Source organism: Oncorhynchus clarkii, chromosome 4 (genome assembly GCF_045791955.1).
Source record: "Oncorhynchus clarkii lewisi isolate Uvic-CL-2024 chromosome 4, UVic_Ocla_1.0, whole genome shotgun sequence".
Classification (NCBI taxonomy): Eukaryota; Metazoa; Chordata; class Actinopteri; order Salmoniformes; family Salmonidae; genus Oncorhynchus; species Oncorhynchus clarkii.
The window spans coordinates 2,651,329-2,667,730 of NC_092150.1; the positions used below are offsets into that span (position 1 = coordinate 2,651,329).

Here is a 16,402-nt window from a genome sequence, read left to right on the forward strand (position 1 = left end):
TATTTATTATTGATCAAGCCAGTGACTGATGTGGTAAACTCCTCAATACCATCGGATGAATCCCAGAACATATTCCAGTCTGTGCTAGCAAAACAGTCCTGTAGCTTAGCATCCGCTTCATCGGACAACTTGCGCAGTGTGCGCGTCACTGCTACTTCCTGTTTGAGTTTTTGCTTGTAAGTAGGAATCCGGAGGATAACGTCATGGTCATATTTGCCAAATAGAGGGCGGGAAAGTTTTATATGCAATTCTGTGTTTGGAGTTAAGGTGATCTAGAGTTTTTTTTTTTGCCTCTAAATCCACAGAAATGATGTCAAACGGATTTCGGTTTCCCTGCGTTAAAGTCCCCGGCCACTAGGCGAGCCGCCTCGGGACGAGCGTTTTCCTGTTTGCTCGTTGAGTGTGGAATTAGTGCCCCAGCATCGGTTTGTTGTGGTAAATAGACAGCTACGGGAACAAATATTGATCAACTCTCTCTTTCTCTCTAACTGCTGCGTGTCTCTCCTGATTGTTGTAGATTCACAGAGACAGCAGTAGCTCCCTCAGTAAGCTGATCCTTCAGTCTTACCACCATCAGATGGATCATGTCTCTTTAACAGGCCTGACACCTGTTCACATGCTGCTGGAGATGGGCCTAGACAAGATGAGGAAGGACTACATCAACTACCTCATAGGTAACACACACACACACTGCTCTGTGATCCAAAGGTCTGTCGGTTCGAATCCCGAATACCTAATAGGATGTGGTTGTTCAGTTAAAAGTGAAACAGTGTACTATTCTCCATGACACCACAGAGAATGATACCGGTGCTCACCGACAGGACCTAATACGTTATTGGGATCCGTGGTTCCAGACAAAATACCATCTAGTTCTTATCTTACAGCATTTTCAGTTGATTTAACAGTTCATGTTTTCTTCTCCTCAGGTCAAGATCTGACCACGCTAAACCACCTGGTGAGTCCGAGGTTTATACTACTTTATTCAGAAAATCATCTCTAACATTTAAAAAAAATAAAAAATTTAAAGCGAGAATCCTTATTGAAACAAAATGGACCCTGCCTTTTTTTGGTGAAAAGCTTGAGGGGATGGGCCTGGAGAAATGTAACCACTCTCAAATTCATGGACAGAGCTATGGAAGCAAGGACTGACCATCCATGATATCAACATTATAGTTATAACCATGTTATGAGGCTATACAGGACTGACCATCCATGATATCATCATTATAGTTATAACCATGTTATGAGACTATACAGGACTGACCATCCATGATATCAACATTATAGTTATAACCATGTTATGAGGCTACACAGGACTGACCATCCAAGATATCAACATTATAGTTATAACCATGTTATGAGGCTATACAGGACTGACCATCCATGATATCATCATTATAGTTATAACCATGTTATGAGGCTACACAGGACTGACCATCCATGATATCAACATTATAGTTATAACCATGTTATGAGACTATACAGGACTGACCATCCATGATATCAACATTATAGTTATAACCATGTTATGAAGCTATACAGGACCATCCATGATATCAACATTATAGTTATAACCATGTTATGAGACTATACAGGACTGACCATCCGTGATATCAACATTATAGTTTGAACCATGTTATGAGGCTATACAGGACTGACCATCCATGATATCAACATTATAGTTATAACCATGTTATGAGACTATACAGAACTGACCATCCATGATATCAACATTATAGTTATAACCATGTTATGAAGCTATACAGGACTGACCATCCATGATATCAACATTATAGTTATAACCATGCTATGAGGCTATACAGGACCATCCATGATATCAACATTATAGTTATAACCATGTTATGAGGCTATACAGGACTGACCATCCATGATATCAACATTATAGTTATAACCATGTTATGAAGCTATACAGGACTGACCATCCATGATATCAACATTATAGTTATAACCATGTTATGAGACTATACAGGACTGACCATCCATGATATCAACATTATAGTTATAACCATGTTATGAAGCTATACAGGACTGACCATCCATGATATCAACATTATAGTTATAACCATGTTATGAAGCTATACAGGACTGACCATCCATGATATCAACATTATAGTTATAACCATGTTATGAGGCTATACAGGACTGACCATCCATGATATCAACATTATAGTTATAACCATGTTATGAGGCTATACAGGACTGACCATCCATGATATCAACATTATAGTTATAACCATGTTATGAGACTATACAGGACTGACCATCCATGATATCAACATTATAGTTATAACCATGTTATGAAGCTATACAGGACTGACCATCCATGATATCAACATTATAGTTATAACCATGTTATGAAGCTATACAGGACTGACCATCCATGATATCAACATTATAGTTATAACCATGTTATGAGACTATACAGAACTGACCATCCATGATATCATCATTATAGTTATAACCATGTTATGAGACTATACAGGACTGACCATCCATGATATCAACATTATAGTTATAACCATGTTATGAAGCTATACAGGACTGACCATCCATGATATCAACATTATAGTTATAACCATGTTATGAAGCTATACAGGACTGACCATCCATGATATCAACATTATAGTTATAACCATGTTATGAGGCTATACAGGACTGACCATCCATGATATCAACATTATAGTTATAACCATGTTATGAGACTATACAGGACTGACCATCCATGATATCAACATTATAGTTATAACCATGTTATGAAGCTATACAGGACCATCCATGATATCAACATTATAGTTATAACCATGTTATGAGACTATACAGGACTGACCATCCATGATATCAACATTATAGTTATAACCATGTTATGAAGCTATACAGGACCATCCATGATATCAACATTATAGTTATAACCATGTTATGAAGCTATACAGGACTGACCATCCATGATATCAACATTATAGTTATAACCATGTTATGAGGCTATACAGGACTGACCATCCATGATATCAACATTATAGTTATAACCATGTTATGAGGCTATAACTGTGTTGTTCTATAACTTTGTAACTGTGTTGTCCAAAGAGTTACTACCTGAGTACAGTGGAGGACCTGCAGGAGCAGGTGATCAGACTGAGGAAACTACACCACCTACTGGAGATCATGGTGACCTGCAGCACCTTCCTGTGCCTGCCGTACGACAGACTCTTCTTCCTCACACAGTAAGACCTGGCGTACGACAGACTCTTCCTCCCCGCACAGTAAGACCTGGCGTACGACAGACTCTTCCTCCTCGCACAGTAAGACCTGGCGTACGACAGACTCTTCCTCCTCACACAGTAAGACCTGGCGTACGACAGACTCTTCCTCCCCACACAGTAAGACCTGGCGTACGACAGACTCTTCCTCCCCACACAGTAAGACCTGGCGTACGACAGACTCTTCCTCCCCACACAGTAAGACCTGGCGTACGACAGACTCTTCCTCCTCACACAGTAAGACCTGGCGTACGACAGACTCTTCCTCCCCACACAGTAAGACCTGGCGTACGACAGACTCTTCCTCCTCACACAGTAAGACCTGGCGTACGACAGACTCTTCCTCCCCGCACAGTAAGACCTGGCGTACGACAGACTCTTCCTCCTCGCACAGTAAGACCTGCTAGCCTGTCGGGCAGGTAGCCTCGAGGTTAAGAGCGTTGGGCCAATAATCCCAAAGGATCGCTGGTTCGAATCCCCTGAGCCTACTAGGAGAAAATGCTCATGTGTCCTTGAGCAAGGCACTTACCCCTAATTTCCCTGGATAAGTCGCTATGGAAAATGTATTTTTGTAGATGAATATTTAAGACAAGTCCATGTAATCCCTCCCTGTGTCTGTCCATTTTCTTACATTTGGTGTGTAAAAGAACACAAACCACTTTTCAACATTTTTGAATCTCTCTGTAACCTTGTGTAGATGTTTATCAGTCTCTGTAACCTTGTGTAGATGTTGATCAGTCTCTGTAACCTTGTATAGATGTTGATCAGTCTCTGTAACCTTGTGTAGATGTTGATCAGTCTCTGTAACCTTGTGTAGATGTTGATCAGTCTCTGTAACCTTGTGTAGATGTTGATCAGTCTCTGTAACCTTGTATAGATGTTGATCAGTCTCTGTAACCTTGTATAGATGTTGATCAGTCTCTGTAACCTTGTATAGATGTTGATCAGTCTCTGTAACCTTGTGTAGATGTTGATCAGTCTCTGTAACCTTGTGTAGATGTTGATCAGTCTCTGTAACCTTGTGTAGATGTTGATCAGTCTCTGTAACCTTGTGTAGATGTTGATCAGTCTCTGTAACCTTGTGTAGATGTTGATCAGTCTCTGTAACCTTGTGTAGATGTTGATCAGTCTCTGTAACCTTGTGTAGATGTTGATCAGTCTCTGTAACCTTGTGTAGATGTTGATCAGTCTCTGTAACCTTGTATAGATGTTGATCAGTCTCTGTAACCTTGTATAGATGTTGATCAGTCTCTGTAACCTTGTGTAGATGTTGATCAGTCTCTGTAACCTTGTGTAGATGTTGATCAGTCTCTGTAACCTTGTATAGATGTTGATCAGTCTCTGTAACCTTGTATAGATGTTGATCAGTCTCTGTAACCTTGTATAGATGTTGATATAGTAAAGTTGTCCCCCACCATCCCCCCTGTGCTTCCTAGGTTGTGTTTGCAGTACTACAAGACATGTCCCTATGACGAGGACCACGAGTTCAAACTGCAGATCAAACCTGCCCTGATCAGCCACTTCTACCAGAAGTACGTCTACAGACCACTGCTCCTCATTAGTCAAAATGTGTCTTTTCACGAGGTTGTTAAAATTCCCTTAAACTTTCCCAGAAATCCAGTTTTTAGAAGATTTTAAAGAAGGAAATTACAGGAATTAGTCAACCCTGTGGTGCCTGTACAGTCATTGGTCAACCCTGTGGTGCCTGTACAGTCATTGGTCAACCCTGTGGTGCCTGTACAGTCATTGGTCAACCCTGTGGTGCCTGTACAGTCATTGGTCAACCCTGTGGTGCCTGTACAGTCATTGGTCAACCCTGTGGTGCCTGTACAGTCATTGGTCAGCCCTGTGGTGCCTGTACAGTCATTGGTCAGCCCTGTGGTGCCTGTACAGTCATTGGTCAACCCTGTGGTGCCTGTACAGTCATTGGTCAGCCCTGTGGTGCCTGTACAGTCATTGGTCAACCCTGTGGTGCCTGTACAGTCATTGGTCAACCCTGTGGTGCCTGTACAGTCATTGGTCAACCCTGTGGTGCCTGTACAGTCATTGGTCAACCCTGTGGTGCCTGTACAGTCATTGGTCAACCCTGTGGTGCCTGTACAGTCATTGGTCAACCCTGTGGTGCCTGTACAGTCATTGGTCAACCCTGTGGTGCCTGTACAGATCCCCATTAGTTCCTGCCAAGGCAGCAGCTACTCTTCCTGGGGTTTATTATGGATCCCCATTAGTTCCTGCCGAGGCAACAGCTACTCTTCCTGGGGTTTATTATGGATCCCCATTAGTTCCTGCCGAGGCAACAGCTACTCTTCCTGGGGTTTATTATGGATCCCCATTAGTTCCTGCCAAGGCAGCAGCTACTCCTCCTGGGGTTTATTATGGATCCCCATTAGTTCCTGCCAAGGCAGCAGCTACTCTTCCTGGGGTTTATTATGGATCCCCATTAGTTCCTGCCAAGGCAGCAGCTACTCTTCCTGGGGTTTATTATGGATCCCCATTAGTTGCTGCCAAGGCAGCAGCTACTCTTCCTGGGGTTCATTATGGATCCCCATTAGTTCCTGCCAAGGCAGCAGCTACTCTTCCTGGGGTTTATTATGGATCCCCATTAGTTCCTGCCGAGGCAACAGCTACTCTTCCTGGGGTTTATTATGGATCCCCATTAGTTCCTGCCGAGGCAACAGCTACTCTTCCTGGGGTTTATTATGGATCCCCATTAGTTCCTGCCAAGGCAGCAGCTACTCCTCCTGGGGTTTATTATGGATCCCCATTAGTTCCTGCCAAGGCAGCAGCTACTCTTCCTGGGGTTTATTATGGATCCCCATTAGTTCCTGCCAAGGCAGCAGCTACTCTTCCTGGGGTTTATTATGGATCCCCATTAGTTGCTGCCAAGGCAGCAGCTACTCTTCCTGGGGTTCATTATGGATCCCCATTAGTTCCTGCCAAGGCAGCAGCTACTCTTCCTGGGGTTTATTATGGATCCCCATTAGTTCCTGCCAAGGCAGCAGCTACTCTTCCTGGGGTTTATTATGAATCCCCATTAGTTCCTGCCAAGGCAGCAGCTACTCTTCCTGGGGTTTATTATGAATCCCCATTAGTTCCTGCCAAGGCAGCAGCTACTCTTCATGGGGTTTATTATGGATCCCCATTAGTTCCTGCCAAGGCAGCAGCTACTCTTCCTGGGGTTTATTATGGATCCCCATTAGTCCCTGTTACCAAGGCAGCAGCTACTCTTCCTGGGGTTTATTATGGATCCCCATTAGTTCCTGCCAAGGCAGCAGCTACTCTTCCTGGGGTTTATTATGGATCACCATTAGTTCCTGTTACCAAGGCAGCAGCTACTCTTCCTGGGGTGTCCTGGGGGGTGGAGGTGTCTAGGGTTAGTAATGCACTGTATGTTCTCTATATGGAGCAGGCGGTGTCCTGGGGGGTGGAGGTGTCTAGGGTTAGTAATGCACTGTATGTTCTCTATATGGAGCAGGCGGTGTCCTGGGGGGTGGAGGTGTCTAGTGGTAATGCACTGTATGTTCTCTATATGGAGCAGGCGGTGTCCTGGGGGGTGGAGGTGTCTAGGGTTAGTAATGCACTGTATGTTCTCTATATGGAGCAGTGTCTTCTATATGGAGCAGGCGGTGTCCTGGGGGGTGGAGGTGTCTAGGGTTAGTAATGCACTGTATGTTCTCTATATGGAGCAGGCGGTGTCCTGGGGGGTGGAGGTGTCTAGTGGTAATGCACTGTATGTTCTCTATAGGGAGCAGGCGGTGTCCTGGGGGGTGGAGGTGTCTAGGTGGTAATGTACTGTATGTTCTCTATAGGGAGCAGGCGGTGTCCTGGGGGGGTGGAGGTGTCTAGTGGTAATGTAATGTACTGTATGTTCCCTATAGGGAGCAGGCGGTGTCCTGGGGGGTGGAGGTGTCTAGTGGTAATGTAATGTACTGTATGTTCCCTATAGGGAGCAGGCGGTGTCCTGGGGGGTGGAGGTGTCTAGTGGTAATGGCCCCAGAGAGGTGAAGACATCCTGGCTGCTGAGTGACAAGCCCCTGGTGGAACACATCATCTTTGAAACAGGTGAAATACACCCCCCCCCCCCTCTTCCACTAGCACATTGAGTAGCCAGCCAAGTAGAAACAGTTGCCAGCCAAGTAGAAACAGTAGCCTGCCAAGTAGAGACGGTAGCCTGCCAAGTAGAGACGGTAGCCTGCCAAGTAGAGACGGGAGCCAGCCAAGTAGAGACGGGAGCCAGCCAAGTAGAGACGGGAGCCAGCCAAGTAGAGACGGGAGCCAGCCAAGTAGAGACGGGAGCCAGCCAAGTAGAGACGGTAGCCAGCCAAGTAGAGACGGTAGCCAGCCAAGTAGAGACGGTAGCCTGCCGAGTGGGAGCAGGTAGCCTGCCGAGTAGAGACGGTAGCCAGCCAAGTAGAGACGGTAGCCTGCCGAGTGGGAGCAAGTAGCCTGCCGAGTGGGAGCAAGTAGCCTGCCGAGTGGGAGCAAGAAGCCAATAAATAAAACAGACATTGAATATCCCTTTGGACATGGTGAAGTTATTAATTACACTTTGAATGGTGTATCAATACACCCAGTCACTACAAAGATACAGGCGTCCTTCCTAACTCAGTTACCGGGGAGGAAGGAAACCTCACAGGGAATTCATAATGAGGCCAATAATGACTTTTAATAAACATTTGCAGAGTTTAATGGCTGTGATTGGAGAAAACTGAGGATGGAGCAACAACATTGTAGTTACTCCGCAATACTAACCTAAATGACAGAGTGAAAAGAAGGAAGTCTGTACAGAATAAAACATATTCCAAAACATGCATCATGTTTGCGATAAGGCACTAAATTATAACTGCAGAAAATATGGCAAAGAAATGAACTTTATGTCCTGAATACAAAATGTTGTGTTTGGGGCAAATCCAACGCGTCACTGAGTACCACTCTTCATATTTTCAAGCATAATGGTGGCTGCATCATGTTATGGGCATACTTGTCACCAGCAAGGACTGCAGAGTTTTGTCAGGATAAAAAAAAGAAATGGAATCGACCTAAGCACAGACAAAATCATAGAGGAAAACCTGGTTGTCTGTTTTCCAACAAACTGGGAGACAAATTCACCTTTTCAGCATGACAACAACCAAAAACACAAGGCCAAATCTGCGCCGGAGTACCAAGATGACATCGAATGTTCCTAGTTATAGTTTTGAGTTAAATCGGCTTGAAAATCGATGGCAAAACTTGAACATGTCTGTCTAGCAATGGTCAACGACCAACTTGACAGAGCTTGAAGAATTTAAAAAAAGAATAATGTGCAAATATTGTACAATCCAGGTGTGCAAAGCTCTTAGAGACTTACCCAGAAAGACTAACAGCTGTAATGACTCTTAGGGACTCACCCAGAAAGACTCACAGCTGTAATCACTCTTAGAGACTTACCCAGAAAGACTCACAGCTGTAATCACTCTTAGATACTTACCCAGAAAGACTCACAGCTGTAATCACTCTTAGAGACTTACCCAGAAAGACTCACAGCTGTAATCACCCTTAGAGACTTACCCAGAAAGACTCACAGCTGTAATCGCTCTTAGCGACTTACCCAGAAAGACTCACAGCTGTAATCACTATTAGAGACTTACCCAGAAAGACTCACAGCTGTAATCACTATTAGAGACTTACCCAGAAAGACTCACAGCTGTAATCACTGAGAGACTTACCCAGAAAGACTCACCCAGAAAGACTCACAGCTGTAATCACTATTAGAGACTTACCCAGAAAGACTCACAGCTGTAATCACTGAGAGACTTACCCAGAAAGACTCACAGCTGTAATCACTATTAGAGACTTACCCAGAAAGACTCACAGCTGTAATCACTATTAGAGACTAACCCAGAAAGACTCACCCAGAAAGACTCACAGCTGTAATGACTCCTAGAGACTTAACCAGAAAGACTCACAGCTGTAATTGCCGACAAAGGTGATCCTAACATGTATTGACTCAGGGGTGGGAATACCTTATGTAAATTAGATATTTTATTTGCAAAAATGTCAAAAAAAAACCAACATGTTTTCACTTTCATTATGGGGTATTGTGTGTAAATGGATGAGAAATCCATTTTAATCCATTTTGAATTCAGGCTGAACCACAACAAAATATGGAATAAGTCAAGGGGTATGAATACATTCTGAAGGCTTGTATTTTCAGATGTTGTTGTTGTTGTGAAGCAAGGCTCCCCTTCCAAAAGATGGATTTCCCTGTGAAGTCTTCCCTTTTTGCAATTAAAGGTTAAATGTGTTGCAGATGAGACGACGGTGAACGGCGACAGCGAGGACGCTGCCTACTTCACCACCATGGTGTGTTGCAGCCTGGTCAACTTTGCTGCTTAGCTCCAGTAAGTCAAACATCGCTACAGACCATATCAAAGTATGTTTGAATTTTTTAAATGTTTTTTTATTTATTTAATTTTTATTTATTTTTTAAACAACACAATTTTGAAGTGTTTCTAAATGAAAATATCCCATCATCCATGTCGCTACTCTTCTGTCCTCGCTGTGTGTGTGTGTGAACGTGTCAACGTGTGCATTACCTTGGAAGTCTCAACTGAATCAGTTGATGGACTGGTCTGTACAATAAGCTAAATATTATGGATAAAACAAACGACTTTATTTAACTTCACATCAAACTTTAATTTTTTTCATTAACCTGGTTGAGAAGTTGGAATTGCTAGGTCCATGGGGTTATATAAAGCATGTGTGTTGTTGTAGTAGTAGTAATAATAGTAGTACTAGTTGTGAATAGTAGTAGTTGTGTGTAGTAGTATTAGTTGTGTAGTAGTGTATCTAGAAGTGGTAGTATATCTAGTAGTATATCTAGTTGTGTAGTAGTAGTATATCTAGTTGTGTAGTAGTAGTAGTAGTAGTAGTAGGATATCTAGTTGTGTTGTAGTAGTATATCTAGTTGTGTAGTAGTAGTAGTAGTATATCTAGTTGTGTAGTATATCTAGTTGTGCGGTAGTATATCTAGTAGTATATCTAGTTGTGTAGTAGTAGTAGTATATCTAGTTGTGTTGTAGTAGTATATCTAGTAATGGTAGTATATCTAGTTGTGTAGTAGTAGTAGTAGGATATCTAGTTGTGTTGTAGTAGTAGGATATCTAGTTGTGTTGTAGTAGTATATCTAGTAATGGTAGTATATCTAGTTGTGTAGTAGTAGTAGTAGTATATCTTGTTGTGTACTATATCTAGTTGTGTAGTAGTAGTATATCTAGTTGTGTAGTAGTAGTATATCTAGTTGTGTAGTAGTAGTATATCTAGTAGTGTAGTAGTAGAAGTATATCTAGTTGTGTAGTAGTAGTATATCTAGTTGTGTAGTAGTAGTATATCTAGTTGTGTAGTAGTAGTATATCTAGTTGTGTAGTAGTAGTATATCTAGTTGTGTCTCCGCAGCAGGAACATGAGGAAGACAGCAGAGAGGAGGATACACAGGGTACACACAGTGGGGACCACCACCTCTGTGACCATCTCCATATGGCTGGTCAGGGGGTCTGCAACACACATCGGCACATCAACCATTTTACACAGATTACTTTAACACTAAAACAGTATTTTTATAAAGGCTCAAGAGAGCACAGCACTCAAAGGGTTAACCATTCCCCCCCCCCCCCCCCAAAAAAGTATAACCTTACATGTTATGAATGTTTTCTAATCATGTATCAAGTCTTTTTTTATTTTTAAATATAATATACAAATATATATATATATATATATAAATAATTTTCTTACCATGTATAAGTCTTAGTATATTGGCAGCAGTACTTCGTTGTTCCTCTAATGAAGAGACAGAAGCATTACGGAGAGTTGAACCCAGACAAAAGGCACGTTAACCCATTTGAGAAGTGCCGTGCCAATGCCGTGGCTAGTAGCATCAGCTAGCAGTTCACCTAGCAATCATTAGCGGTCACTCACTGTCAAGTGTTGTTGTTTGGCAAAATCAGCTTTCACTCTTTGATCTGTAGCAAGATGAAGCTGGTTTTCACCATGTTTTTAGTGTCTTTTTTTGACCCAAGTGTTTGACTTCTTCGAAATATCCTAGACTAGGAAATACTCTCTCTGCCTACTCTTTGTGACCAACGGAAATGAATGCAAATTCCAATACAAAGATTAGATTTAACCGTTGGATGCTTTATGCTCTGCTGCTGGGGTTAAGAGAGGACGAAGCAGCTCTGCACAAAGGATCGATTTTAAAGGCCCTCCCAAGAGTTCAACTTCACATAGCAAGGCACGCCAGACCCTTCGCCACTAAGCCACACAGACAGTAACACACGACAGATAGATCTCATCCACAGAGACACGGTGACCCATGGCAAGATAGAAATATACTGTACCATCCCACTAATAATAATAATAATAATAATAATAATAATAATAATATATAACACTAATAAAGTCAATTTAATATATATATCCGGGTGCCTAAATCTCTCCAGGAACAGGGTTGGAACTATAACCTACAGGAGGGTCTCTCTCTAGGAACAGGGTTGGAGCTATAACCTACAGGATGGTCTCTCTCCAGGAACAGGTTTGGAGCTATAACCTACAGGAGGGTCTCTCTCCAGGAACAGGGTTGGAGCTATAACCTACAGGAGGGTCTCTCTCCAGGAACAGGGTTGGAACTATAACCTACAGGAGGGTCTCTCTCCAGGAACAGGGTTGGAACTATAACCTACAGGATGGTATCTCTCCAGGAACAGGGTTGGAGCTATAACCTACAGGAGGGTATCTCTCCAGGAACAGGGTTGGAGCTATAACCTACAGGAGGGTATCTCTCCAGGAACAGGGTTGGAGCTATAACCTACAGGAGGGTATCTCTCCAGGAACAGGGTTGGAGCTATAACCTACAGGAGGGTCTCTCTCCAGGAACAGGGTTGGAGCTATAACCTACAGGAGGGTCTCTCTCCAGGAACAGGGTTGGAGCTATAACCTACAGGAGGGTCTCTCTCCAGGAACAGGGTTGGAGCTATAACCTACAGGAGGGTCTTTCTCCAGGAACAGGGTTGGAGGGCACTGCTCTACTTCAAACCTTCCCTATACTCATCATTAGGCTACTACGATATATTGATAATCGTCATTTAGCTGGAATTGAATTGTAATAGGATTCGAATTGACAAGTGATTTTATATAACTAAGAACGGTTTGCATAGCTGCCCTCAACTTCCAATAGAAAGTTTAGCCCCCCATACTTTCTTTGTAATCACTCAATCTAGGGAGGTGATACGAGGCTGAATCTTTATTTCTTTGCCCCACACCTAGTACCTTCTTATTGAACACAGGTTTTAAAGGGGTGTTTTAAAGGGGTGTTTTAAAGGGGTGTTTTAAAGGGGATGTTTTAAAGGGGTGTTTTAAAGGGGATGTTTTAAAGGGGTGTTTTAAAGGGGTGTTTAAAAGGGGATGTTTTAAAAGGGGTGTTTAAAAGGGGTGTTTTAAAAGGGGTGTTTTAAAAGGGGTGTTTTAAAGGGATGTTTTAAAGGGGTGTTTTAAAAGGGGATGTTTTAAAAGGGGTGTTTTAAAGGGGATGTTTTAAAGGGATGTTTTAAAAGGGGTGTTTTAAAGGGGATGTTTTAATGTGAACTGACCTGCAGCCAGGAGCTGGTTACTGGAAGAGCAGGTCTCTGTGGCCTTCCTCTTCCAATTCTCTACCTGTACGATGGGTTAGGGTTATAAAGGATACACACTGGGAGGGTTTAGGGTTATACAGGATACACACTGGGATGTTTAGGGTTAATATAGGATACACACTAGGATGGTTTAGGGTTAATATAGAGGATTAATATAGAATACACACTGGGATGGTTTAGGGTTAATATAGAGGGTTAATATAGGATACACACTAGGATGGTTTAGGGTTAATATAGAGGGTTAATATAGGATACACACTAGGATGGTTTAGGGTTAATATAGGATACACACTAGGATGGTTTAGGGTTAATATAGAATACACACTAGGATGGTTTAGGGTTAATATAGGATACACACTAGGATGGTTTAGGGTTAATATAGAATACACACATCATATTCTAATTATGTATTCTCTCTCTCTCTCTCTCTCTCTCTCTTCCCCAACCCCTCTCTCTCTCTCTCTCTCTCTCTCTCTCCCCCTCCCTCTTTCTCAATATTTTACAGGATGATGTCCTCACCTGAATATGGAATGCTCTATTTGCAACGTATATCAGTATATCCATTTCTACCAGTATAACTATGTACATTTCCATGTTTTATATTTAATATCAAGCTGTTGTGATGTGTTTTATATGATTGTATTAAAGATCTAACTGAAATGAGGATCTAGTAAATGATCCGTGCTCTCACCTCTCTCTGGTTGGGGAATCCGTTGGAGCTGATGATGCGTTTGTAGTACTGAACCGAGGCTTTTGGGTAACGTGGTTTATTCTTGTTCCTGAAGTCTACGTAGTACAGGCCAAACCTCTCGGAGTAGCCCTCGTCCCACTCAAACTTGTCCAGCAGAGACCAGGCCGTGTAGCCGCGCACGTTCACTCCGTCTTTGATGGCTAAAAAAAACAGAGCGGAGAACAAGATCGTCTGGTTTTTTGTTGTTGTTTTTTTTTAAGTTTCGAAAGTCAAGCCGGCAATCGCGTCACTGTCGTCGCAACAAAAACAAAAGCGGAAGTACATCACACGGTTTTTAAGTCGGGGTTTTGGGGGTCAATACCATATTCAATTCAAAAGGTACTCATTTTGTTTGGAATTACAGTATTTTATTTTAATTGTTTTAACCTTTTCATTTTGAAAGGGAAGACCTATTGAGACCGAGGTATGATACATTATAACATCGACATTAGACACCAACTACAGGGCATTCGGAAAGTATTCAGACCCTTCACCTTTTTCCACATTGTGTTACGTTACAGCCTCATTCTAAAATGGATTACATCGTCGTCGTTGTCGTCCCCCTGATCATTCTACACACCATAACCCATAATGACATCACAATACTCCATAATGACCTCACAATACGTTACAGCCTTATTCTAAAATGGATTACGTCGTCGTCGTCCCCCTGATCATTCTACACACCATACCCCATAATGACATCACAATACTCCATAATGACATCACAATACTCCATAATGACCTCACAATACGTTACAGCCTCATTCTAAAATGGATTACGTCGTCGTCGTCCCCCTGATCATTCTACACACCATACCCCATAATGACATCACAATACTCCATAATGACATCACAATACTCCATAATGACCTCACAATACGTTACAGCCTCATTCTAAAATGGATTACATCGTCGTCGTCGTCCCCCCCCTCATCATTCTACACACAATACCCCACAATGACAAAGCAAAAACAGGTTTTCAGAAATTGTTGCACATTTTTAAAATGAAATATGTCAATTTGGTATGTATTTGACTCTACCAATATCTGGGGAGTTTCTCCCATTTATTCTCTGCAGATCCTCTCAATCTCTGTCAGGTTGGATGGGGAGCGTTACTGCACAGCTATGTTCAGGTCTCTCCAGAGATGTTCGATCGGGTTCAAGTCTGGCCTCTGGCTGGGCTATTCAAGCACATTCAGAGAATTTTCCGGAAGCCACCCCTGCGTGGTCTTGGCTGTGTGCTTATGGTCGTTGTCCTGTTGGAAGGTGAACCTTCGCCCCAGTCTGAGGTCCTGACTAGTCTCTCAGCCGCTCAAAAACATCCCCACAGCTTCATGCTGCTTTTTTTTTTAAAGCCATTGTAGAATGAGGCTGTAACGTATTGTGATGTCATTATGGAGTATTGTGATGTCATTATGGAGTATTGTGATGTCATTATGGAGTATTGTGATGTCATTATGGAGTATTGTGATGTCATTATGGGGTATGGTGTGTAGATTGAATAGTAACATGATTTATTTAATCCATTGTAGGCTGTAACAAAACAAAATGTGGACAAAGTCAAGAGGTCTGAATACTTTCTGAATGCACAGTACAGATATACAGTTGAAGTCGGAAGTTTACATACTTAGGTTGGACTCATTAAAACTCGTTTTACAACCACTCCACAACAAACTATAGTTTTGGCAAGTAGGTTAGGACATCTACGTTGTGCATGACACAAGTTATTTTTCCAACAATTGTTTACAGACAGATTATTTCACTTATAATTCACTGTATCACAATTCCAGTGGGTCAGAAGTTTACATACACTAAGTTGACTGTGGCTTTAAACAGCTTGGAAAATTCCCAAAAATGATGTCATGGCTTTAGAAGCTTCTGATAGGCTAATTGACATAATTTGAGTCAATTGGAGGTGTACCTGTGGATGTATTTCAAGGCCTACCTTCAAACTCACTGCCTCTTTGCTTGACATCATGGGGAAAATCAAAAGAAATCAGCCAAGACCTCAGAAAAATGGTAGACCTCCACAAGTCTGGTTCATCCTTGGGAGCAATTTCCAAACGCCTGAAGGTACTATGTTCATCTGTATAAACAATAGTACGCAAGTATAAACACCATGGGACCACTTAGCCGTCATACCGCTCAGGAAGGAGACGCATTCTGTCTCCTAGAGATTAACGTACTTTGGTGCGAAAAGTGCAAATCAATCCCAGAACAACAGCAAAGGACCTTGTGAAGATGCTGGAGGAAACAGGTACAAAAGTATATATATCCACAGTAAAACGAGTCCTATATCGACATAACCTGAAAGGCCGCTCAGCATGGAAGAAGCCACTGCTCCAAAACCTCCATAAAAAAAGCCAGACTACGGTTCGCAACTGCACATGGGGACAAAGATCGTACTTTTTGAAGATATGTCCTCTGGTCTGATGAAACAAAAATAAAACTGTTTAGCCATAATGACCATTGTTATGTTTGGAGGAAAAGGGGAGGCTTGCAAGCCGAAGAACACCATCCCAACCATGAAGCACGGGGGTGGCAGCATGATGTTGTGGGGGTGCTTTGCTGCAGGAGAGACTGGTGCACTTCAAAAAATAGATGGCATCATGAGGTAGGAAAATTGTGGATATATTGAAGCAACATCTCAAGACATCAGTCAGGAAGTTAAAACTTGGTCGCAAATGGGTCTTCTAAATGGACAATGACCCCAAGCATACTTCAAAAGTTGT

General features: G+C 42.3%; 2 protein-coding genes across 4 annotated transcripts in view; one reads left to right on the forward strand and one right to left on the reverse strand.

Annotated features, from left to right (window-relative positions):
* Nucleotides 1–13,597, forward strand: part of LOC139406293 (zwilch kinetochore protein) — a 30,515-nt gene extending 16,918 nt beyond the window's left edge. Inside the window, exons 12-18 of one of the 2 annotated variants that reach the window (XM_071148752.1) lie at nt 518–674; nt 927–955; nt 3,103–3,239; nt 4,712–4,807; nt 7,222–7,337; nt 9,565–9,655; nt 13,443–13,597. In XM_071148752.1, coding sequence (XP_071004853.1) covers nt 518–674; nt 927–955; nt 3,103–3,239; nt 4,712–4,807; nt 7,222–7,337; nt 9,565–9,650 — 621 coding nt within the window. In that variant the 3' untranslated portion in view covers nt 9,651–9,655; nt 13,443–13,597. The remainder of the gene's footprint in view (nt 1–517; nt 675–926; nt 956–3,102; nt 3,240–4,711; nt 4,808–7,221; nt 7,338–9,564; nt 9,656–13,442) is intronic. The other variant, XM_071148753.1, reaches the window with a different exon arrangement.
* The window catches only part of LOC139406294 (lactase-like b), a 39,101-nt gene continuing 33,198 nt past the window's right edge, over nt 10,500–16,402 (reverse strand). For both annotated transcript variants that reach the window (XM_071148756.1, XM_071148755.1), the window contains exons 13-16: nt 13,629–13,828; nt 12,896–12,959; nt 11,046–11,090; nt 10,500–10,807 (exon numbers count right to left, since the gene is read on the reverse strand). In XM_071148756.1, the coding sequence (XP_071004857.1) occupies nt 10,692–10,807; nt 11,046–11,090; nt 12,896–12,959; nt 13,629–13,828 (425 nt within the window). In that variant the 3' untranslated portion in view covers nt 10,500–10,691. The remainder of the gene's footprint in view (nt 10,808–11,045; nt 11,091–12,895; nt 12,960–13,628; nt 13,829–16,402) is intronic.